The 24,241-nt window shown below is 47.4% G+C and overlaps 1 protein-coding gene across 1 annotated transcript in view; it reads right to left on the bottom strand.

Annotated features, from left to right (window-relative positions):
• TSPEAR (thrombospondin type laminin G domain and EAR repeats) overlaps positions 1 to 23,824 on the bottom strand; it is a 183,964-nt gene extending 160,140 nt beyond the window's left edge. Inside the window, exon 1 of the mRNA XM_063932241.1 lies at positions 23,520 to 23,824. Within this exon, the coding sequence (XP_063788311.1) occupies positions 23,520 to 23,613 (94 nt within the window). The 5' untranslated portion in view covers positions 23,614 to 23,824. The remainder of the gene's footprint in view (positions 1 to 23,519) is intronic.
• Positions 23,825 to 24,241: the final 417 nt, after the last annotated feature.

Genomic DNA, 24,241 nt, shown 5'->3' on the forward strand with positions numbered 1-24,241 from the left:
TACCTCAGGTAAGTCGACATTCTTGCCTTCTGCTCCTGCACCAGCAAAAAAGACACATCACTCTCACATGCAGTCCTTTCGGCCCAACAAATACAAAAATGCCAAAGGTTCCCCCTTCTTTGCAGGAAGGGGAAGGAGAAAAGGAAAGAAGTCAGCAGTGTCTCCAGGATCCAAGGAGCAGAAGGCAACCCCTGCTCCTGCAAAATCTGCAGCATGACGCTGGGGCTCCCTTGCGGGAGTCCGCTCGGGTGGAAGCACGTCTGAAACTTTTCAGCCAAATCTGGATTCAATCTGGCCTGGACCCATGGGTCTTACAAATAGTGTCCCATGGGTACAAACTAGAGTTTCAAGACGTCCCCCCGTGCCGATTTTTCAAATCGACCTTGCCAGCTTCTCTTCCAGGAAGAGAGGCAGTAACAACGGCAATTCAAAAATGATGTCAGGATCAGGTAATTGTCCTGGTACCCTTGGCACAGCAAGGAGGTTTTTATTCAAGCCTCTTCGTATTTCCGAAGCCGGACGGCTCGGTCAGACAGATTTTAAACCTGAAAAATCTGAATCTCTACCTGAAAAGGTTCAAGTTTAAGATGGAATCCTTGAAGGTAGTGATTTCCAGTCTGGAGAAGGGGGACTTCATGGTGTCAGTAGACATAAAACGAGATTTATGGTAAGAACTTACCTTTGTTAAATCTCTTTCTGCGAGGTACACTGGGCTCCACAAGGATTGGACAATGGGGTGTAGAGTAGGATCTTGATCCAAGGCACCAACAGGCTCAAAGCTTTGACTGTTCCCAGAATGCACAGCGCCGCCTCCTCTATAACCCCGCCTCCCTGCACAGGAGCTCAGTTTTTAGTTAACCAGCCCAATGCAGTAGCAGGAAAAGAGACGACAACGGTTAGTAGTCACATACACCACACTCTCACGACAAGAGAAGTGTCAGTGGCTAATGCCATACCAACCCAAGGAAGCTAAGGGCGTCAGGGTGGGCACCTTGTGGAGCACAGTGTACCTCACAGAAAGAGATTTAACAAAGGTAAGTTCTTACTATAAATCTCGTTTTCTGCTGCGGGGTACACTGGGCTCCACAAGGATTAGACAATGGGGATGTCCTAAAGCAGTTCCTTATGGGAGGGGACGCACTGTAGCGGGCACAAGAACCCAGCGTCCAAAGGAAGCATCCTGGGAAGCGGCAGTATCGAAGGCATAGAACCTTATGAACGTGTTCCCGGAGGACCACGTAGCCGCCTTGCACAATTGTTCAAGGGTCGCACCACGTTGGGCCGCCCAAGAAGGTCCAACAGACCGAGTAGAATGGGCCGTAATGTGAGCATGACAGACCAGCCTTCACATAAGCATGTGCAATCACCATTCTAATCCATCTGGCCAGGGTCTGCTTGTGAGCAGGCCAGCCACGTTTGTGAAATCCAAACAAAACAAAGAGAGAATCAGATTTTCGAATAGAAGCAGTTCTCTTCACGTAGATACGGAGAGCCCGTACCACATCCAAAGACCGCTCTTTGGGAGACAAATCAGGAGAGACAAAGGCCGGAACCACAATCTCCTGATTAAGGAGGAACGAAGAAACCACCTTAGGTAAATATCCGGGACGAGTCCTAAGAACCGCCCAGTCACGGTGAAAAATCAGATATGGGGAACTACAAGACAAGGCATCCGGATCCGACACTCTTCTAGCAGAGGCAATAGCCAGCAAGAACACCACCTTAAGGGAAAGCCACTTAAGGTCAGCTGAACCCAGGGGTTCAAACAGAGGCTCCTGCAACGCCTCCAAAACCACCGACAAGTCCCAAGGAGCCACAGGCGGGACATAGGGAGGTTGGATACGCAACACACCCTGAGTGAAAGTATGAACATCAGGTAAAGTCGCAATTTTTCTCTGAAACCACACTGACAAGGCCGAAATATGAACCTTGAGGGAGGCCAGACGCAGGCCTAAATCTAGGCCTTGCTGCAGAAAAGCCAAAAGTTTGGCTGTACTAAACTTGGAAGCGTCATAATTATTAGATGCGCACCAAACAAAGTAGGAATGCCAGACCCTATAGTAAATCTGAGCAGAAGCCGGTTTCCGGGCCCGCAACATAGTTTTAATGACCTCTTCAGAAAAACCCTTAGCCCTCAAGACGGAAGCTTCAAGAGCCACGCCATCAAAGACAGCCGGGCTAGGTCCTGGTAGACACAGGGGCCATGAACGAGGAGGCCTGGGCGTTGTGGAAGTAGAAGTGGACGCTCTGACGATAGGCCTTGCAGGTCTGAGAACCAGTGCCGTCTGGGCCACGCCGGAGCTATGAGAAGCAGATTTCCTTTTTCTTGCTTGAACTTCCGAATTACCCTGGGCAGGAGTGACACCGGAGGGAACACGTACGGCAGCCGAAACCTCCACGGCACCGCCAGCGCATCCACGAATGCTGCTTGAGGATCCCTTGTCCTTGCTCCGAAGACCGGAACCTTGTGATTGTGTCGAGACGCCATCAGATCTACATCTGGAAGACCCCACTTTTCCACAAGAAGTAGAAACACTTCAGGATGGAGGCTCCACTCGCCGGCATGCACGTCCTGACGACTGAGAAAGTCCGCTTCCCAATTAAGGACTCCCGGAATGAATATTGCCAATATGGCCGGTAGATGGCGTTCCGCCCAACGTAGAATCCGTGAGACTTCCTTCATTGCCAAATGTCTTCGAGTGCCGCCTTGATGATTTATGTAAGCCACTGTGGTGTTGTCCGACTGTATTTGAACAGGACGGTTCTGAATTAAATGCTGGGCCAGGTTCAACGCATTGAAGACCGCCCGCAATTCCAGAATGTTGATCGAGAGGAGAGATTCCTCCTTGGTCCACCGACCCTGAAGGGAGTGTTGCCCCAACCTCTTAGACTGGCATTTGTCGTCAACAGGACCCAGTTGGATATCCAGAAGGGACGGCTCCTGCACAACTGTTGGTCCCGGAGCCACCAAAGTAGCGACAGACGGACCTCAGGAGTCAATGAAAGACCTGATCTGGTGAGGCAGGCCGTCCCACTTGGCTAGAATCAGCCTCTGGAGGGGGCGATAATGGAAATAAGCATACTCCACCATGTCGAATGCTGAAACCATGAGGCCCAGCACCTGCATCGCCGAATGTATCGACACTTGCGGACGAGAAAGGAAGCAACGAATCCTGTCCTGAAGCTTCAGGACTTTCTCCTGAGACAAGAACAACCGCTGGTTGTGAGAGTCCAATAGCGTTCTCAGGTGCACTATGCTCTGAGCAGGGACCAGGGAGGATCTCTTCCAGTTGATGAGCCACCCGTGGGCTTGTAGAAACCGGACCGTCATATCCAGATGACACAGGAGAAGTTCTGGGGAATTTGCCAGGATTAACAAGTCGTCCAGGTACGGCAGTATCCTGACCCCTTGACGGTGGAGTACCACCGACCTCACCGCCATTACTTTGGTGAAAACTCGCAGAACCGTTGTTAAACCAAAAGGTAACGCCCAAAACTGGTAATGAAGGTTGCCAATAGCGAACCTCAGGTATTGCTGATGTGACGCTGCTATAGGAATATGCAGGTAAGCATCATGTATATCCAGGGAGACCATGTAGTCCCCAGGTTCCAAGGCCAGAACTATAGAGCGAAGGGTTTTCATACGGAACTTGGAAACCTTCACAAACTTGTTCAATGCCTTGAGGTTGAGAATGGGCCGGGAGGACCCATTCGGTTTCGGGACTAGAAACAGCGGAGAATAGTACCCCCGGCCCCTCTGAGCAAGAGGCACCTGTACTACAACTCCTGTATCCAGGAGGGTCTGTACCACCGAATGCAGAGTGTTTGCCTTTGTCTGGTCCGACGGGACGTCTGTCTGGCAAAATCGATGAGGGGGTCGGTTTTTGAAGGCTATGGCGTAACCTCGAGTGACGACTTCCCGTACCCAGGCATCTGAAGTGGTCTTCAACCATTCCTGGGTATACCCTAGAAGCCAGCCCCCCACCCTGGGATCCCCCTGGGGGAGGCCCGCCCCGTCATGCGGCAGGCTTATCGGTCTTGGAAGCTGGCTGAAGGGCAGCCCAGGCTCTTTTGGGCTTCGGCTGACCAGGTTTGGAAGTGCGGGCCTGCTTGTGGTATGCCTGACCTTTTGCTTTACCTGAAGGGCGAAAGGGGAGAAAGGACGTGCCTTTAGCCTTCGACACAGAAGGAGCGGTATTTGGTAGACAGGCAGTTTTGGAAGTAGCCAAGTCAGCCACTATCTTATTTAAGTCCTCCCCAAACAGAATATCTCCCTTGAAAGGGAGTACCTCCAGGGTTTTTCTAAAATCCAGATCCACAGACCAGGATCTCAGCCACAATATCCGGCGAGCCAGGACTGACGTAGTGGAGGCCTTGGCTGCTAGGATACCGGCATCCGAAGCCGCCTCTTTAATATAGCAAGAAGCTGTGACAATATATGACAAGTATTGTCTAGCATGGTCAGAGGAGATTTCAGTATCTAACTCCAAGGCCCACGCTTCAATAGCCTCGGTAGCCCATGTAGCTGCAATAGTGGGCCTTTGCGCAGCACCCCTTAAGGGTGTAAATCGCTTTCAGACAACCCTCCACACGCTTATCCGTAGGTTCTTTTAGAGACATGACGGCAGTGACAGGCAGAGCTGAGGAAATCACCATCCTGGCCACATGCGAGTCCACTGGAGGAGGCGTTTCCAAATTCTTAGACAGCTCTGGTGCGAGGGGATAGCGAGCCAGCATCTTCTTGTGAGGCACAAACTTCGTACCCGGGTTTTCCCAGGGTTCCTGACGTATATCCACTAGGTGGTCAGAGTGAGGTAAAACTTCATTAACCACCTTCTGACGCTTGAACCTATCTGGTTTCTTAGGAGGGACGGATGGCTTGGGATCATCCGTAATCTGTAGAATTAACTTAATAGCCTCCAAAAGATCAGGAACATCCACATGTGAACTACCCTCCCCATCAGCCGTATCTGAGTCAGAACCTGTGGGGTCAGTATACGTGCCATCTTCATCAGACGAGGTGTCAGTGACAGCAGTGGATTGTGAGGAGACAAGCGCTCGCTTAGAGGACCCCTTGGACTTAGGCGAGCAATGGTCAGACTTTTTAGTAGTCGGGGACTGGTTCAACTTCTTTAACTGAGCAGATAAATCGTCCGCCCATGGCGGGTTAGCTGCAGGGACCACATACGGTTGTACCGGCATTGGGGGTCCCATAGGGGGTGTTAGTTTATGAAGTAGCGTATGCAGAAGCGTGGAAAAAGCGGCCCACGGTGGGTCAGTATGTGCCTCCGTTGCCACAGTCCCACTGGGGTTGCAAGGAGCCCCCAGAACCAGAGCCCACAGCTGCTATATTCTCCTCATATGGGTCTGTGGCTTCAGCAACACCGGCAGTGTGTTCAGCCCTAGAACCGTTACCGTCAGAAGCGGACATGATATAACTTGCAGTATGAGGTAACACAGTACAATTATCAGCAGCACTATATCCCTAAACCCAAACCCCTGCGCAGTGTAGTCAGCACCAGTAGAGATAAAGGAGAGATATGGTGACTAAATCACAGAGAAAAATACGTAATACAGTATATCTTTGTGAAAATCCTATATTAGATAAAACCTGACGCACCAAGCCCCCTCAGGTTATAGAATATAGGGATAGCAGGTTGAGTGAAAGACACGAAATGGACACCACTCAGCTATCAAATGCACACACAGGTAGTCACAGTTTGTACAATGCAGAGGTTATTACTGACAATAATACTGCACTGGACTAGCTTACACAGCTATATAACAATAGATATAACAGTACACAGTAAGAACTGGATGTATATCGCAGGGTACTAGAAAACCCTGACTAAATGCACTCTTTCTTACTAACACTGACTAAAAAAGGCAGGTAGAATACTTAAGTGTCATGTAAAGTCACAGCACTGACAACCAGGCGGCTTTACATAGGAGGATTTGCCCAAGCAGTCCCAGGAACAGTGAGCTGAGGGATAATGGCGCCGCAGACACTGACAGGGAGTGAGGAAAAGACAGATCTGCAGCTCCAGGGTGGGAACACTTGCTAGAAATGGTGCCCTGGGGCTGGGGTAGGGGCTTCAGGTCTAAGCCTTATCCCCTTTGCTGGCAAAACCACCGGGTACTGTGGGCGATATAAGAATTGGTTTAGAGAGAAAACCTGACCTGCGCCCATGCCCTGGTGATCTAGTGGGATCGCCTGTATCCACAGTGTCCACCGCCAGCGCGCGCGGTCCGCCTCCCACTGACCGCGTCGGATCACGATAAAGACTGGGTCCCGCAAGCGGGACCCACTTATCACCTCCCGAAGCGAGGCCACGCGATCCTGGAGAGCTTCAGCCGTGTGTGTCTAACGTGAAGAAAACCGGAGCCTCCGCTGTAGGTATCCGGCAACCAGGGCTCGGGAGTGTACAGCGCCGCTGGGGAGAGCTGTAGCTGCAGCAGTGAATGTCACAAGACATTTACCACCACTGCTGCCCTTGAAGTCTTCACTTTTTACCTCATAAAAAGCTTTTCTTAGGCCTGCCTGGAGCAGCCCCTCTGTTCAGTGCCTGCTTACTGCAGCACCAACTTACAAAACTGAGCTCCTGTGCAGGGAGGCGGGGTTATAGAGGAGGCGGCGCTGTGCATTCTGGGAACAGTCAAAGCTTTGAGCCTGTTGGTGCCTCGGATCAAGATCCTACTCTACACCCCATTGTCCAATCCTTGTGGAGCCCAGTGTACCCCGCAGCAGAAAGGATGCTTACTTGCATGTTCCCATTTATTCTCCTCACCAAGCTTATCTGAGATTCGCAGTACAGGATTGCCATTACCAGTTCCAGATGTTGCCGTTCGGACTCTCCACGGCACTGAGGGTATTCACCAAGGTGATGGCGGAGATGATGGTCCTCCTTCGTCAAATAGGAGTCAATATAATTCCTTATCTGGACAATCTCCTGATAAAAGCGAGATCCAGGGAACAGTTGGTGCAGAACATCGCACTCTCCCTGTCAATACTCCAACAACACGGTTGGATAATGAATTTTCCAAAGTCGCAGTTGGAACCGACGACAAGATTGTCCTTTTTAGGGATGATTCTGGACACAGAAGTATGGAGAGTATTTCTTCCAGTGGAAAAGGCTCTGGAAATCCAGAAAATGGTCAAACAAATTCTGAAACCAACAAGTGTGTCGATCCATCAATGCATTCGATTGTTGGGGAAAATAGTAGCGGCCTACGAGGCCATACAGTTTGGCCGATTTCAAGCCAGAGTATTCCAGTGGGACCTGTTGGACAAGTGGTCCGCATCCCACCTACACATGCACCGGAAAATAATCCTGTCCCCAAAGCCAGGATTTCGCTCCTGTGGTGGCTACACAGTTCTTACCTACTAGAGGGACGCAGGTTTGGGATTCACGACTGGGTCCTAATAACCACGGATGCAAGTCTCCGAGGCTGGGGAGCTGTCACACAGGGGGAAAGTTTCCAAGGAAAATGGTCCAGTCAGGAAGCCTGCCTTCACATAAACTTTCTGGAATTGAGAGCCATTTACAACGGCCTTCTGCAAGTGGTACATCTTCTTCAAGATCATCCAGTGCAGATCCATTTGGACAATGTAACAGCAGTCGCGTACATAAACAGGCAAGGCGGAACGTAAAGCAGAGCGGCAATGGCAGAGGTGACAAGGATTCTCCTCTGGGCAGAAAGACATGTTAGAGCTCTGTCAGCAATTTTCATTCCGGGAGTGGACAACTGGGAAGCAGACTTCCTCAGCAGACACGATCTCCATCCAGGAGAGTGGGGCCTTCACCAAGAAGTCTTCGCAGAGGTGACAAGTCTTTGGGGAGTTCCTCAAGTAGACATAATGGCATCTTGTCTAAACAAGAAGCTTCAGAGATATTGTTCCAGGTCGAGAGACCCTCAAGCAATAGCACTGGTGCACTGGTGACCCAGTGGGTGTTTCGGTCGGTATATGTTTTCCCTCCACTTCCACTGATTCCAAAAGTTCTCAAAATAATAAGAAGAACAAGAGTTTGAGCAATCGTCATTGCCCCAGACTGCCAAAGGAGGGCTTGGTATCCAGATCTTCAGGAGTTGTTCATAGAAGATCCTCGGCCTCTTCCTCCTCGAGAGGACCTACTACAGCAGGGGCCGTGTGTGTATCAAGACTTACCGTGGCTACGTTTGATGGCATGGCTGTTGAGAGTCGGATCCTAGCCTGAAAGGGTATTCCCAAGGAAGTCATCCCCACTCTTATTCAGGCCAGTAAAGGAGTAACGTCTAAACATTACCCCTGTATTTGGAGAAAATATGTGTCTTGGTGTGAATACAAGAAGGCTCCTACGGAAGAGTTTGAGTTGGGACGTTTTCTCCATTTTCTGCAGGCTGGTGTGGATGCGGGCCTTAGATTGGGGTCAATCAAGGTCCAGATTTCGGCCTTATCAGTTTTCTTTCAAAAACAACTGGCCTCCCTTTTAGAAGTTCAGACGTTCGTAAAAGGGGTTCGGCACATCCAGCCTCCATTTGTGCCTCCAGTGGCACCATGGGACCTTAATGTGGTGTTGCAGTTCCTTCAATCAGATTGGTTTGAACCTCTGCAGGAGATAGAATTGAAGCTTCTCACTTGGAAAGTGGTGATGCTTGTGGCCTTGGCACCCGCAAGGCGGGTGTCTGAGTTGGGGGCCTTGTCTCACAAGAGCCCTTACCTGATCTTCCATGAAGATGGGGCAGAGTTAAGAACTCGTCAACAATTTCTTCCAAAGGTGGTTTTCGTCCTTCCACATAAACCAACCTATTGTGGTGCCAGTAGCTACTGACACTTTCACTGAGTCACAGTCTCTAGATGTGGTTAGAGCTTTGAAGATTATGTCGCAAGAACAGCTCGGTTATGGAAAACAGAGGCTCTGTTTGTCCTGTATGCTCCCAGCAAGATTGGGTGTCCTGCTTCTAAGCAGACTATCCTATCAGAGGGACAATTCAGCACGCTCATTCTATGGCAGGCTTGCCGGTACCGAAGTCGGTGAAGGCCCATTCTACCAGGAAAGTGTGCTCATCCTGGGCGGCTGCCCGGGGCGTCTCGGCTTTACATCTTTGCCGAGCAGCTACTTGGTCAGGGTCAAACACATTTGCTACATTTTATAAGTTTGACACTTTGGCTGATGAGGACCTCAAGTTTGGTCAATCAGTGCTGCAGGGTCATCCGCACTCTCCCACCCGTACTGGAGCTTTGGTATAACCCCATGGTACTGAAGTGGACCTCAGCATCCTCTAGGACGTATGAGAAAATAGGATTTTAATACCTACCGGTAAATCCTTTTCTCCTAATCCGTAGAGGATGCTGGGAGACAGATGAGAGCTAAAGAGATACTGGGGCATTGGAGGTGGAGAGACAATGGGGGCTGGAGCAGCAGAGACATAGGTAGAATGAGGCTGGAAAGGCACTGGTGGTCTGGAGCTGGAGAGACACAGGGAGAATGAGGCTGGAGATACTGTACACAGGGGGCTGGAGCAGAAGACTCACAGGGAGAATGAGGCTGGGGAGACACTGGTGATCTGGAGAGACAAAATGGGAGCTGAGTGTACCGCACCCCATGATCTCTGTTGCCATCCTTACCTCGTCGTAGGGAGTCACAAGTACAGCCTGTCAGGAAGACTAAATGCATTACAAATTAAAAAAAAAAAAAACAGCAATTCACGCCCAATAAAGCCATAACTTGTGCTTTTGCTTATGGTCACATTTTGTATGCAACCAGGATATATGGAACCTGCACATGTGCATTCCAGGTATCTACAGGAATACAAAGAAGGAGAAATAGGAGTACCACTATATAACTGGAGGCCTTGATCTTTAAATGCCTGATGATCTCTTTTCACACTAAACTGTAGCAAACTAAACTCAACACACACATAAAATGCTGAATATTTGGTAGTGATGTGCACCGGAAATTTTTCGGGTTTGTGTTTTGGTTTTGGGTTCGGTTCCGCGGCCGTGTTTTGGATTCGGACGCGTTTTGGCAAAACCTTACCGAAAATTTTTTGTCGGATTCGGGTGTGTTTTGGATTCGGGTGTTTTTTTCAAAAAACCCTCAAAAACAGCTTAAATCATAGAATTTGGGGGTCATTTTGATCCCATAGTATTATTAACCTCAATAACCATAATTTCCACTCATTTCCAGTCTATTCTGAACACCTCACACCTCACAATATTATTTTTAGTCCTAAAATTTGCCCCGAGGTCGCTGGATGGCTAAGCTAAGCAACCCAAGTGGCCGACACAAACACCTGGCCCATCTAGGAGTGGCACTGCAGTGTCAGGCAGGATGGCCCTTCAAAAAAATTGTCCCCAAACAGCACATGATGCAAAGAAAAATGAAAGAAAAAAGAGGTGCAAGATGGAATTGTCCTTGGGCCCTCCCACCCACCCTTATGTTGTATAAACAGGACATGCACACTTTAACGAACTCATCATTTCAGCGACAGGGTCTGCCACACGAATGTCTCCACGGAGGAATTGATTATAATTTATTTTAATGAACATCATCTTCTCCACATTTTCTGGAAGTAACCTCGTACGCCGATTGCTGACAAGGTGAGCGGCTGCACTAAACACTCTTTCGGAGTACACACTGGAGGGAGGGCAACTTAGGTAGAATAAAGCCAGTTTCTGCAAGGGCCTCCAAATTGCCTCTTTTTCCTGCCAGTATACGTACGGACTGTCTGACGTGCCTACTTGGATGCGGTCACTCATATAATCCTCCACCATTCTTTCAATGGTGACAGAATCATATGCAGTGACAGTAGACGGCATGTCAGTAATCGTTGGCTAGTCCTTCAGTCCGGACCAGATGTCAGCACTCGCTCCAGACTGCCCTGCATCACCGCCAGTGGGTGGGCTCGGAATTCTTAGCCTTTTCCTCGCACCCCCAGTTGCGGGAGAATGTGAAGGAGGAGCTGTTGACGGGTCACGTTCCGCTTGACTTGACAATTTTCTCACCAGCAGGTCTTTGAACCTCTGCAGACTTGTGTCTGCCGGAAAGAGAGATACAACGTAGGTTTTAAATCTAGGATCGAACACGGTGGCCAAAATGTAGTGCTCTGATTTCAACAGATTGACCACCCGTGAATCCTGGTTAAGCGAATTAAGGGCTCCATCCACAAGTCCCACATGCCTAGCGGAATCGCTCTGTTTTAGCTCCTCCTTCAATGTCTCCAGCTTCTTCTGCAAAAGCCTGATGAGGGGAATGACCTGACTCAGGCTGGCAGTGTCTGAACTGACTTCACGTGTGGCAAGTTCAAAGGGTTGCAGAACCTTGCACAACGTTGAAATCATTCTCCACTGCGCTTGAGTCAGATGCATTCCACCTCCTTTGCCTATATCGTGGCCAGATGTATAGGCTTGAATGGCCTTTTGCTGCTCCTCCATCCTCTGAAGCATATAGAGGGTTGAATTCCACCTCGTTACCACCTCTTGCTTCAGATGATGGCAGGGCAGGTTCTGGAATCTTTGGTGGTGCTCCAGTCTTCGGTACGCGGTGCCTGAACGCCGAAAGTGGCCCGCAATTCTTCGGGCCACCGACAGCATCTGTTGCACGCCCCTGTCGTTTTTTAAATAATTCTGCACCACCAAATTCAAGGTATGTGCAAAACATGGGACGTGATGGAATTTGCCCTGATGTAATGCAAGCACAATATTGCTGGCGTTGGCCGATGTCACAAATCCCCAGGAGAGTCCAATTGGGGTAAGCCATTCTGCGATGATCTTCATCAGTTGCCGTAAGAGGTTTTCAGCTGTGTGGCTATTCTGGAAAGCGGTGATACAAAGCGTAGCCTGCCTAGGAACGAGTTGGCGTTTGCGAGATGCTGCTACTGGTGCCGCCGCTGCTGTTCTTGCTGTGGGAGGCAATACATCTACCCAGTGGGCTGTCACAGTCATATAGTCCTGAGTCTGCCCTGCTCCACTTGTCCACATGTCCGTGGTTAAGTGGACATTGGGTACAACTGCATTTTTTAGGACACTGGTGAGTCTTTTGAGGTCTGTGTACATTTTCGGTATCGCCTGCCTAGAGAAATGGAACCTAGATGGTATTTGGTACCGGGGACACAGTACCTCAATCAAGTCTCTTGTTGGCTCTGAATTAACGATGGATACCGGAACCACGTTTCTCACCGCCCAGGCTGCCAAGGCCTCAGTTATCCGCTTTGCAGCAGGATGACTGCTGTGATATTTCATCTTCCTCGCAAAGGACTGTTGGACAGTCAATTGCTTACTGGAAGTAGTACAAGTGGTCTTCCGACTTCCTCTCTGGGATGACGATCGACTCCCAGCAGCAACAACAGCAGCGCCAGCAGCAGTAGGCGTTACACTCAAGGATGCATCGGAGGAATCCCAGGCAGGAGAGGACTCGTCAGACTTGACAGTGACATGGCCTGCAGGACTATTGGCTTTCCTGGGTAAGGAGGAAATTGACACTGAGGGAGTTGGTGGTGTGGTTTGCAGGAGCTTGGTTACATGAGGAAAGGATTTAGTGGTCAGTGGACTGCTTCCGCTGTCAGCCAAAGTTTTTGAACTTGTCACTGACATGATGAATGCGCTGCAGGTGATGTATAAGGGAGGATGTTCCGAGGTGGTTAACGTCCTTACCCCTACTTATTACAGCTTGACAAAGGCAACACACGGCTTGACACCTGTTGTCCGCATTTGTGTTGAAATAATTCCACACCGAAGAGCTAATTTTTTTAGTATTTTGACCAGGCATGTCAATGGCCATATTCCTCCCACGGACAACAGGTGTCTCCCCGGGTGCCTGACTTAAACAAACCACCTCACCATCAGAATCCTCCTTGTCAATTTCCTCCCCAGCGCCAGCAACACCCATATCCTCATCCTGGTGTACTTCAACAGTGACATCTTCAATTTGACTATCAGGAACTGGACTGCGGGTGCTCCTTCCAGCACTTGCAGGGGGCGTGCAAATGGTGGAAGGCGCAAGCTCTTCCCGTCCAGTGTTGGGAAGGTCAGGCATCGCAACCGACACAATTGGAATCTCCTTGGGGATTTGTGATTTTGAAGAACGCACAGTTCTTTGCTGTGCTTTTGCCAGCTTAAGTCTTTTCTTTTTTCTAGCGAGAGGATGAGTGCTTCCATCCTCATTTGAAGCTGAACCACTAGCCATGAACATAGGCCAGGGCCTCAGCCATTCCTTGCCACTCCGTGTCGTAAATGGCATATTGGCAAGTTTACGCTTCTCCTCAGATGCTTTTAATTTTGATTTTTGGGTCATTTTACTGAACTTTTGTGTTTTGGATTTTACATGCTCTCTACTATGACATTGGGCATCAGCCTTGGCAGACGACGTTGATGGCATTTCATCGTCTCGGCCATGACTAGTGGCAGCAGCTTCAGCACGAGGTGGAAGTGGATCTTGATCTTTCCCTTTAACCTCCACATTTTTGTTCTCCATTTTTTAATGTGTGGAATTATATGCCAGTATCAATAGCAATGGCCTACTACTATATTTACTGCGCACAACTAAAAGGCACCACAGGTATACAATGTAGATGGATGGATAGTATACTTAATGGATGACGAGTGACGACACAGAGGTAGGTACACAGCAGTGGCCTACCGTACTGCTATATACAGTATACTGGACCTGGTGGACACTGTCAGCAAACTGCTAAACTAGTCTAAGAAAAAGGCACCACAGGTATACAATGTAGATGGATGGATAGTATACTTAATGGATGATGAGTGACGACACAGAGGTAGGTACACAGCAGTGGCCTACCGTACGGCTATATACAGTATACTGGACCTGGTGGACACTGTCAGCAAACTGCTAAACTAGTCTAAGAAAAAGGCACCACAGGTATACAATGTAGATGGATGGATAGTATATTTAATGGATGACGAGTAACGACACAGAGGTAGGTACACAGCAGTGGCCTACCGTACTGCTATATACAGTATACTGGACCTGGTGGACACTGTCAGCAAACTGCTAAACTAGTCTAAAAAAAAGGCACCACAGGTATACAATGTAGATGGATAGTATACTTAATGGATGACGAGTGACGACACAGAGGTAGGTACACAGCAGTGGCCTACCGTACTGCTATATACAGTATACTGGACCTGGTGGACACTGTCAGCAAACTGCTAAACTAGTCTAAGAAAAAGGCACCACAGGTATACAATGTAGATGGATGGATAGTATACTTAATGGATGATGAGTGACGACACAGAGGTAGGTACACAGCAGTGGCCTACCGTACGGCTATATACAGTATACTGGACCTGGTGGACACTGTCAGCAAACTGCTAAACTAGTCTAAGAAAAAGGCACCACAGGTATACAATGTAGATGGATGGATAGTATACTTAATGGATGACGAGTGACGACACAGAGGTAGGTACACAGCAGTGGCCTACCGTACTGCTATATACAGTATACTGGACCTGGTGGACACTGTCAGCAAACTGCTAAACTAGTCTAAGAAAAAGGCACCACAGGTATACAATGTAGATGGATGGATAGTATACTTAATGGATGACGAGTGACAACACAGAGGTAGGTACACAGCAGTGGCCTACCGTACTGCTATATACAGTATACTGGACCTGGTGGACACTGTCAGGAAACTGCTAAACTAGTCTAAGAAAAAGGCACCACAGGTATACAATGTAGATGGATGGATAGTATACTTAATGGATGACGAGTGACGACACAGAGGTAGGTACACAGCAGTGGCCTACCGTACGGCTATATACAGTATACTGGACCTGGTGGACACTGTCAGCAAACTGCTAAACTAGTCTAAGAAAAAGGCACCACAGGTATACAATGTAGATGGATGGATAGTATACTTAATGGATGACGAGTGACGACACAGAGGTAGGTACACAGCAGTGGCCTACCGTACTGCTATATACAGTATACTGGACCTGGTGGACACTGTCAGCAAACTGCTAAACTAGTCTAAGAAAAAGGCACCACAGGTATACAATGTAGATGGATGGATAGTATACTTAATGGATGACGAGTGACGACACAGAGGTAGGTACACAGCAGTGGCCTACCGTACTGCTATATACAGTATACTGGACCTGGTGGACACTGTCAGCAAACTGCTAAACTAGTCTAAGAAAAAGGCACCACAGGTATACAATGTAGATGGATGGATAGTATACTTAATGGATGACGAGTGACGACACAGAGGTAGGTACACAGCAGTGGCCTACCGTACTGCTATATACAGTATACTGGACCTGGTGGACACTGTCAGCAAACTGCTAAACTAGTCTAAGAAAAAGGCACCACAGGTATACAATGTAGATGGATGGATAGTATACTTAATGGATGACGAGTGACGACACAGAGGTAGGTACACAGCAGTAGCTTACCGTACTGCTATTTACAGTATACTGGACATGGTGGACACTGTCGGCAAACTGCTAAACTAGTCTAAAAAAAAGGCACCACAGGTATACAATGTAGATGGATGGATAGTATACTTAATGGATGACGAGTGACGACACAGAGGTAGGTACACAGCAGTGGCCTACCGTACTGCTATATACAGTATACTGGACCTGGTGGACACTGTCAGCAAACTGCTAAACTAGTCTAAGAAAAAGGCACCACAGGTGTACAATGTAGATGGATGGATAGTATACTTAATGGATGACGAGTGACGACACAGAGGTAGGTACACAGCAGTGGCCTACCGTACTGCTATATACAGTATACTGGACCTGGTGGACACTGTCAGCAAACTGCTAAACTAGTCTAAAAAAAGGCACCACAGGTATACAATGTAGATGGATGGATAGTATACTTAATGGATGACGAGTGACGACACAGAGGTAGGTACAGCAGTGGCCTACCGGTCTGCTATATACAGTATACTGGACCTGGTGGACACTGTCAGCAAACTGCTAAACTAGTCTAAGAAAAAAGCACCTCAGGTATACAATGTAGATGGATGGATAGTATACTTAATGGATGACGAGTGACGACACAGAGGTAGGTACAGCAGTGGCCTACCGGTCTGCTATATACAGTATACTGGACCTGGTGGACACTGTCAGCAAACTGCTAAACTAGTCTAAAAAAAAGGCACCACAGGTATACAATGTAGATGGATGGATGGATAGTATACTTAATGGATGACGAGTGACGACACAGAGGTAGGTACAGCAGTGGCCTACGTACTGCTATATACAGTATACTGGACCTGGTGGACACTGTCAGCAAACTGCTAAACTAAAATGCACCACAGGTATAGGAATGTAGATGGATCGTATACTTAATGGATGACGACACAGAGGTAGGTACAGCAGTGCACTCTGCACTGTACTCCTCCTATATAATATTAATTATACTGGTGGTCCCCAGTCCCCACAATAAAGCAGCACACTGTGAGCACAGATATGGAGTGTTTTTCAGGCAGACAAACGTATACTGGTGGTCACTGTCAGCAAAACTCTGCACTGTACTCCTGCTATAGCTGCTCCCCAGTCCCCACAATTAAGCAGTGTGAGCACTCAGCACAGATATATCATGCAGCACACTGAGCACAGATATAGGATATGGAGCGTTTTTTTCAGGCAGGGAACGGATAAAAACTAAACTCTGCACTGTACTCCTCCTAACAGCTGCTCCCCAATCCTCCCCACAATTATAGTCATAAACAAGCACAAGCAATCAAATCAACTGTCTTCTACTAAACGGAGAGGACGCCAGCCACGTCCTCTCCCTATCATCTCCAATGCACGTGTGAAAATGGCGGCGACGCGCGGCTGCTTATAGAATCCGAATCTCGCGAGAATCCGACAGCGGGATGATGACGTTCGGGCGCGCTCGGGTTAGCCGAGCAAGGCGGGAAGGTTCGAACCTGCCTCGGACCCGTGTAAACAAGGTGAAGTTCGGGGGGGTTCGGTTTCCGAGAAACCGAACCCGCTCATCACTAATATTTGGTACATGATTTTGCAATGTTCAGTAATGGAAATCTGGGAAAAATAACCATCTTATATAGTTAGGCTTGCCATACTATCCCTTTTAACCGGGACACTCATTAATTACACAGGTTCTGTACATATCATGGATCTGCTGCATGCACCCTCGCTACATATTGCACAGTAGGGATAGCCATCGAGCATTCAATATCATTGATGATTTATGGCCGATGTAGAATATTTTTACCATCGATGGGGGAGAACCAGATGGTTTCCCTCCATCGATGGAAAAGCATAACCAATTTTTTTTCTTTAAATGAGGTGCCGGGAATACGGAGCATAGTATACTGTTGTTTCCGTGAGGATCAATGATACCTCTGATAAGCATGCGGCTGGATGGGAGCTGTAGAATGTATTGCAGTGAGTAAAATCTCAGAGCAATGGCCCTCATTCCGAGTTGTTCGCTCGCAAGCTGCTTTTAGCAGCATTGCACACGCTAAGCCGCAGCCTACTGGGAGTGAATCTTAGCTTAGCAAAATTGCGCACTAAAGATACGCAATATTGCGAAAAGATTTATCTGTGCAGTTTCTGAGTAGCTCGAGACTTACTCTTCCAGTGCGATCAGTTTAGTGCTTGTCGTTCCTGGTTTGATGTCACAAACACACCCAGCGTTCGCCCAGACACTCCTCCGTTTCTCCAGCCACTCCCGCTTTTTTCCCAGAAACGGTAGCGTTTTTTCACACACTCCCATAAAACGGCCAGTTTCCGCCCAGAAACACCCACTTCCTGTCAATCACACAACGATCACCAGAACGAAGAAAAAACCTCGTAATGCCGTGAGTAAAATACCAAACTTCTTAGCAAATTTACTTGGCGCAGTCGCAGTGCGGACATTGCGCATGCGCATTAGCGACTAATCGCTCCGTTGCGGAAAAAAATAACGAGCGATCAACTCGGAATGACCACCAATGAGTCTCACCTTTAGTCCTCATGTAGCACCAACAATCATGCACATATGAGTTCATCTATGTTGCTGGGTCAGTAATTACCCCACCTGCTTCCACAGATGGAAATCCTCAAAACATGACCTGTTGGGAAACTTGAGGACTTAGGATGTGAACTTCTGTTCTAATAGTGGCTATGTACTGGGGGGGACAATGGTAGGGGTTATTAAGATAAAACAGTCACATGCGATGAATCCTGCTGCTGCTACAACAACAGGATCAATGCATACAGATGTATCCACCGTTATCTTGAGTAGTTTTCTGTGCCTAGTCACAACATGACTTATTAGCATAAACCCTTCAGCTATTGTTCTCAACTGCAATACAATACAGAGAACAATATGGCAGAGGATTAAGTCATTACAGCAGGGGATTAAGTCTGACTGGCCAGTCACAGTTAATCCATCAAGATAAATGTGGATACATCTGTACCTCCCAACATGACCCTTTCCAGGAGGGACACAATGCTCTGCTCCTGGACTTCCCTCTTAATTTATGATTGCCATCACCTGTGCTGAAACACCTTTCTTATCCATTAACCTGTTCAGCACAGGTGCTGGCAATCACAAATTAAGAGAAAAGTCCAGAAGCAGAGCACTGTGTCCCTCCTGGAGAGGGTCATGTTGGGAGGTATGTCAATGACCAATGTCACCTCATAAGTAAAGCCACCAAAGTAGACAGCATTTGAGCAACACACACATCATAAAACAATTTTTACAATATTGTTGCTAGTATTTAAAATTGTTGTAGATGTATAGTATTTGGGGGTATTTTTTTATTTTTTTCCCCCTTAGTACACACCCACAATATCATAATAAAGTAAATATATGCTGGCCAAGATTATATTGTATACATATATCTAGATTATACTTGCCTACCTGACCCAGAGCCGTAACTACGTGTGTGCCAGGTGTGCCTGGCACACAGCGCAGGCGCTCTGAGGGCGCAACTGCCCGCATTACAAGTCAGCGGCTTGTAATGAGTCAAATTGACTCATTACAAGCCGCCTTTGGGTGCCGGAGGAGGAGAGGACGAGGAGCAGATCCCGGGCAGGTGAGAAGGAAGAGGGAGGAGGGTGAGAAGGGAGCCGCAGCAGCGCTATGTAATTGGTAGAGGCGCCGCTGCAGCTGTCCCTCTCCTTCCACATAGGCTGGCCGCCGCCGCAGTGAATGCTGGGATGCACTTCCCTCATCCCAGCATTCTCAGCTGCGGCGGCCAGACAATGTGGAAGGAGAGGGACAGCTGCATGCGGCGCCGCTACCAATTACACTGCGCTGCTGCGGCTCAAGATGCCTCCTCCTCCTTCCCTGCTTCTGGAGCTGCCAGCACCAAGGAGCCTGACTGCCTGAGCCAGCGTAGAGATGGTAAGTATCAACTATTCTGTCTGTCTGTCTATCTATCTTGCCGTAATGTGTAAAAAGGGGGACGCTGGCTGCCGTAATGTGTAAAAAGGGGACGCTGTCTGCCGTAATGTGTAAAAGGGGCGCTACCTGCTGTAATGTATAAAAAGAGGACGCTGTGTGCGGTAATGTGTAAAAGGGGCTTTACCTGGTGTAGTGGCGCTACTGTTCTGCGTAATTTGAATAATGGAGACTACTGTGCACCGTAATATAAATAAGTATTATTTTCTGGACACACCCCTTCCCCATTAAGCCACGCCCCTATATATTTTTTGAGGGGGGCGCCAATGCAGTTTCTTGCACACAGCGCTAAAATGTCTAGTTACGGCACTGACCTGACCCTCTCCATGAGGCAGAAAATGCTCTGTTCCTGGACTTTCCTGGTAATGTATGATTGCCATCACCTGTGGTGAAACACCTTTCTTATCAATTAACTAGCTCACCACAGGTGATGGCAATCATACATTACCAGGAAAGTCCAGGAACAGAGCATTTTCTCCCTCATGGAGAGGGTCAGGTAGGCAAGTATGCACTATACAATTATCTAGCACAGTGGTTCTCAAACTCGGTCCTCAGGACCCCACACAGTGCATGTTTTGCAGGTAACCCAGCAGGTGCACAGGTGTATTAATTACTCACTGACACATTTTAAAAGGTCCACAGGTGGAGCTAATTATGTCACTGTTGATTCTGTGAGGAGACCTGCAAAACATGCACTGTGTGGGGTCCTGAGGACCGAGTTTGAGAACCTGTGATCTAGCAGATTATCTGCCAGATCTGGCTGGTTGGAATGAAAATCTGGTAATGGATGAGAGCAAATGACAATTGACCATTTGTTCCCAAACACTGGAAAACTGATGAAAAAAAATGTCGTTCGTACAAATTGGTTAAATCCATGATTTAACCCACAGGTTCTCAAACTCGGTCCTCAGGACCCCACACAGTGCATGTTTTGCAGGTCTCCTCACAGAATCACAAGTGAAATAATTAGTCCCACCTGTGGACCTTTTAAAATGGGTCAGTGAGTAATTAATACACCTGTGCACTTGTTGGGTTACCTGCAAAACATGCACTGTGTGGGGTCCTGAGGACCGAGTTTGAGAACCCCTGATTTAACCAATTTGTATTAACAACAGTTTGTCAATTTTTCAGTGTTTCGGAGCAAATGGTCAATTGTCATTTAAGGGGGGTAGTCACGGAGAGATCCATGCTTAAAATCTAAGCAATCTGACTAGATTGCTTAGATTTTAATCACAGATCACTCGTGTGTAGCCCCCTCAGCGATAGCGATGCACGGCCCCACACATCGCTATCGCCGCTGCTAGATTGAGCGGTTCGCTCAGCACACATCTCTCCCGTGTATACCCCCCTTTACTCTCATCCATTACCGGATTTTCATTCCAACCAGACAGATCTGGCAGATAATCTGCCAGATAATTGTATAGTTTATACCCATCTTAAAGGGGGGGTACACACGTAGAGATACAGGCCAATCTAGTACCTGGGATAGTGCCGCGCATCACTATCAGCATACACACGGAGAGATCAGTGCTTAATTCTAAGCCAGGGGTTCTCAAACTCGGTCCTCAGGACCCCACACAGCGCATGTTTTGCAGGTAACCCAGCAAGTGCACAGGTGTATTAATTACTCACTGACACATTTTAAAAGCTCCACAGGTGGAGCTAATTATTTCACTTGTGATTCTGTGAGGAGACCTGCAAAACATGCACCTTGTGGGGTCCTGAGGACCGAGTTTGAGAACCTGTGTTCTAAGCAATTTAGTCAGACTGCTTAGAAATTAAGAACGGATCTCTCTGTGTGTACCCCCCTTTAGAGATTACATCACAATCTGTGAATGTGTCTGAGACATAAAATGACAATGGGGCAGATGTATTAACCTGCAGAAGGCATAAGGAAGTGATAAACCAGTGATAAGTGCAAGGTGATAAACGCACCAGCCAATCAACTCCAATATGCAAATTGACAGTTAGGAGCTGATTGGCTGGTGCCTTTATCACCTTGCACTTATCACTGGTTTATCACTTCCTTACACCTTCTCCAGGTTAATACATCTGCCCCAATGTTTCTTGCTGCATTATCAGCATACATTAAAGCTTTCAGCACTACAGGCATAATATCACTCAGCAGTCACATCTATTGTTCATATCCTGTGTATAAAGCTATTGGTTAGAAAGCAGCAACTGAATAAATCTCACATAAGGTATTATTACTTGATGGATCTGCAACTCTCACATCTTGATCACACAGCAGAATGAGAGATAAGTACATGCCATCACCCCACGCCTCCTTTATCTGCTGCAGAACAGTAACCTTTGTCTGAACCAATTGCTCCTCTCCGTAATTATTATGTGCTGTGTTTCCGTCGCAAATTCACTATAGCCTGGATCCCAGGTGTGGACACTATCATTACACTTCACGGTTAAGGAGTGATAGGTATCAAGTGCCCCAGTTGGTTTCACTCACATAGACAGTGATACCACTGCCGACACTCTCTGCTCTCTCCTCAGCTGCACTAACTTGCCTCGTCTGATTGGCTGTCAGGTCTGTGCCTAAAATGGGATAACCAGGGGTAACATTCTCCGACAGTAAGTTTTTTTGTGAGCAGGAAAATGAAGGGAATTTATTTAAAAAATAAAATCCACCGTTTTCTTAATGCAAATGTCTAATTTGAGGAGTTTGACATAGCGAGTGGGTAATATACATTCAAGTCTAGTAATACTCACTATGGGTGGTCTTCAGTATGCCGGCGGTCGGGCTCCCGGCGACCAGCATACTAGCGCCGGGAGCCCGACAGCCGGCATACCGACACTTATTCTCCCTCGTGGGGGTCCACGACCCCCCTGGAGGGAGAATAAAATAGTGTGGAGCGCATAGCGCGCCACCGTGCCCGCAAGGGGCTCATTTGCGCTCGCCACACTGTCGGTAAGCCGGCGGTCGGGCTCCCGGCGCCGGTATGCTGGTCGCCGGGAGCCCGACCGCCGGCATATCGTAGTGAACCCCTTACTATGTATCTGAATTATTTGAATTGCACTCCCATTTTATTTTTTATTTACATTTTAGTCTGGTTATCTGGAACCCGACTAGTACTGAAAGGGTTACTTGCTCGGTGGCTTCCCCCTGGGGTTTTGCAGTGCCCCATTAAAAGAAGGCAGCACTCAGGAGACTTATTACCATATAATACAGTGGTTTATTATTTTAAGGTTTTGAGGGTCACCCTGTAATCAGGGATGGGGTGACCCCTGAATCGTTGGATTAAAGGACCACCGTATTATATGGTAATAAATCTCCTGAGTGCCACCTTCTTTTGGAATTATATCTATCTATATAAACATTTCCTGATTATTGATATAATTTCTTCGGGAAGAAAATATTTAATTAATCACAAAACGTTAATATACTGTACAACCTTAGGATGTGTGGGTCTATTCTTTTGAACAGTTGTTGGATATGAGAGTGCCATCCGTGATGCTTGTGGATATTACTAATATTTGGAAAGGCACCTCATCACAGTGTTTATATTATCAGGAGTGTGAGCCATTTGTTGAATATATATATATATATATAATCTGTTATTTTTTAAATAAGGCGTAAGGTAATATGAGTGCATAAGCATTAACAATCTCGCAATCTCACAGTAATTGGGTCCATAAGTGTATATATATATATATATATATATATATATATACACACACACACACACACTTATACATACATACATACATACATACATACATACATACATACATAGGCTAACAACAGAATTTTGCAAGAGTTTACCAATATATCGCTCAAAAATATACTGTCGAACTGCAATCTCCAAAACATTCTTCAAAATGTAGATTCCATATAGGAGCCAAAAATGACAAGGCTTTACCATTAATCCCTGAAGATCTTTATATGGGAAGGAGAACTCCTTAAACGAACACCTGGCCTAACTCTGTGCCCATTTTATTATTGTGACCTTTTAGGCTTTTTAATTAATCTAATTAATTAATTAAATATGCAGAATTATAATACACTGTGCTTCTACGTTTAACAACTATCCATGATGTACATGTGTCACAAGTTGACGCACCTCTAAAAATCTAAACAACTGGCAATAAGTTAGGGCGGATTTCATAGCAGTTTTTTTGGTTTCTTACCTGTGCAAGGTGTCCATGATTTCAGACCAACGGTCAGGGCGACCTGAGACCTGCTCACGACAATCCAGACACAGACCAAGAGCAACGCAGACATTAGTGGACCTTCTCAGACTTGGGGTCCATGTACAATAGTCACAAATTTGTTCTTTGGCTTTCTTTCGATTGCTTTTTTCCTAAACCCGCACTCTGCTTAGAAACAGCACCCAAGTCCTCATGGCCCACCAAAGTTTTTCCTATCCCTGGTCAAATGCGCGTCATAACGTAAAGAAGATGGTGCACCGTCACTCTACATGGATTAAGAATTCCATCATTTGCACCCAAATCCTAGAAAGCGGGACTATTGCTTGACGGGTGTCTTTTTCCGCTCATCCCTGGAATTTCCTTCTTTTTTTGGCTGCTCAGTGTGCAAGTTTACAGGCTACAGCTGAGAAACGAATGCAGAAGTTCAGGAGCTGCAGCTGTTTGATCAGGACGCAGCAGGTGAGCCGCTGTGTGTGTGTGTGTGTGTGAGGGATGAGCAGGTGAGTTTTCAGGGACAAGCCAAACATCCAGACATTTAAATGAGTTCTCAGTCATTTTCTCCTCTTTAGGATCTTTTCATCTTTTGCCCAACCCTCCACAGGTGAAGGAATTCCCCACTGTAGATGACTCTGCCCTTACAAAGCATATAGTACACGCATAGGCGGAGCCAGGACAGAGCACCTGAGTGTGTGGTTACGCCA

Source organism: Pseudophryne corroboree, chromosome 7, assembly GCF_028390025.1.
Source record: "Pseudophryne corroboree isolate aPseCor3 chromosome 7, aPseCor3.hap2, whole genome shotgun sequence".
NCBI lineage: Eukaryota > Metazoa > Chordata > Amphibia > Anura > Myobatrachidae > Pseudophryne > Pseudophryne corroboree.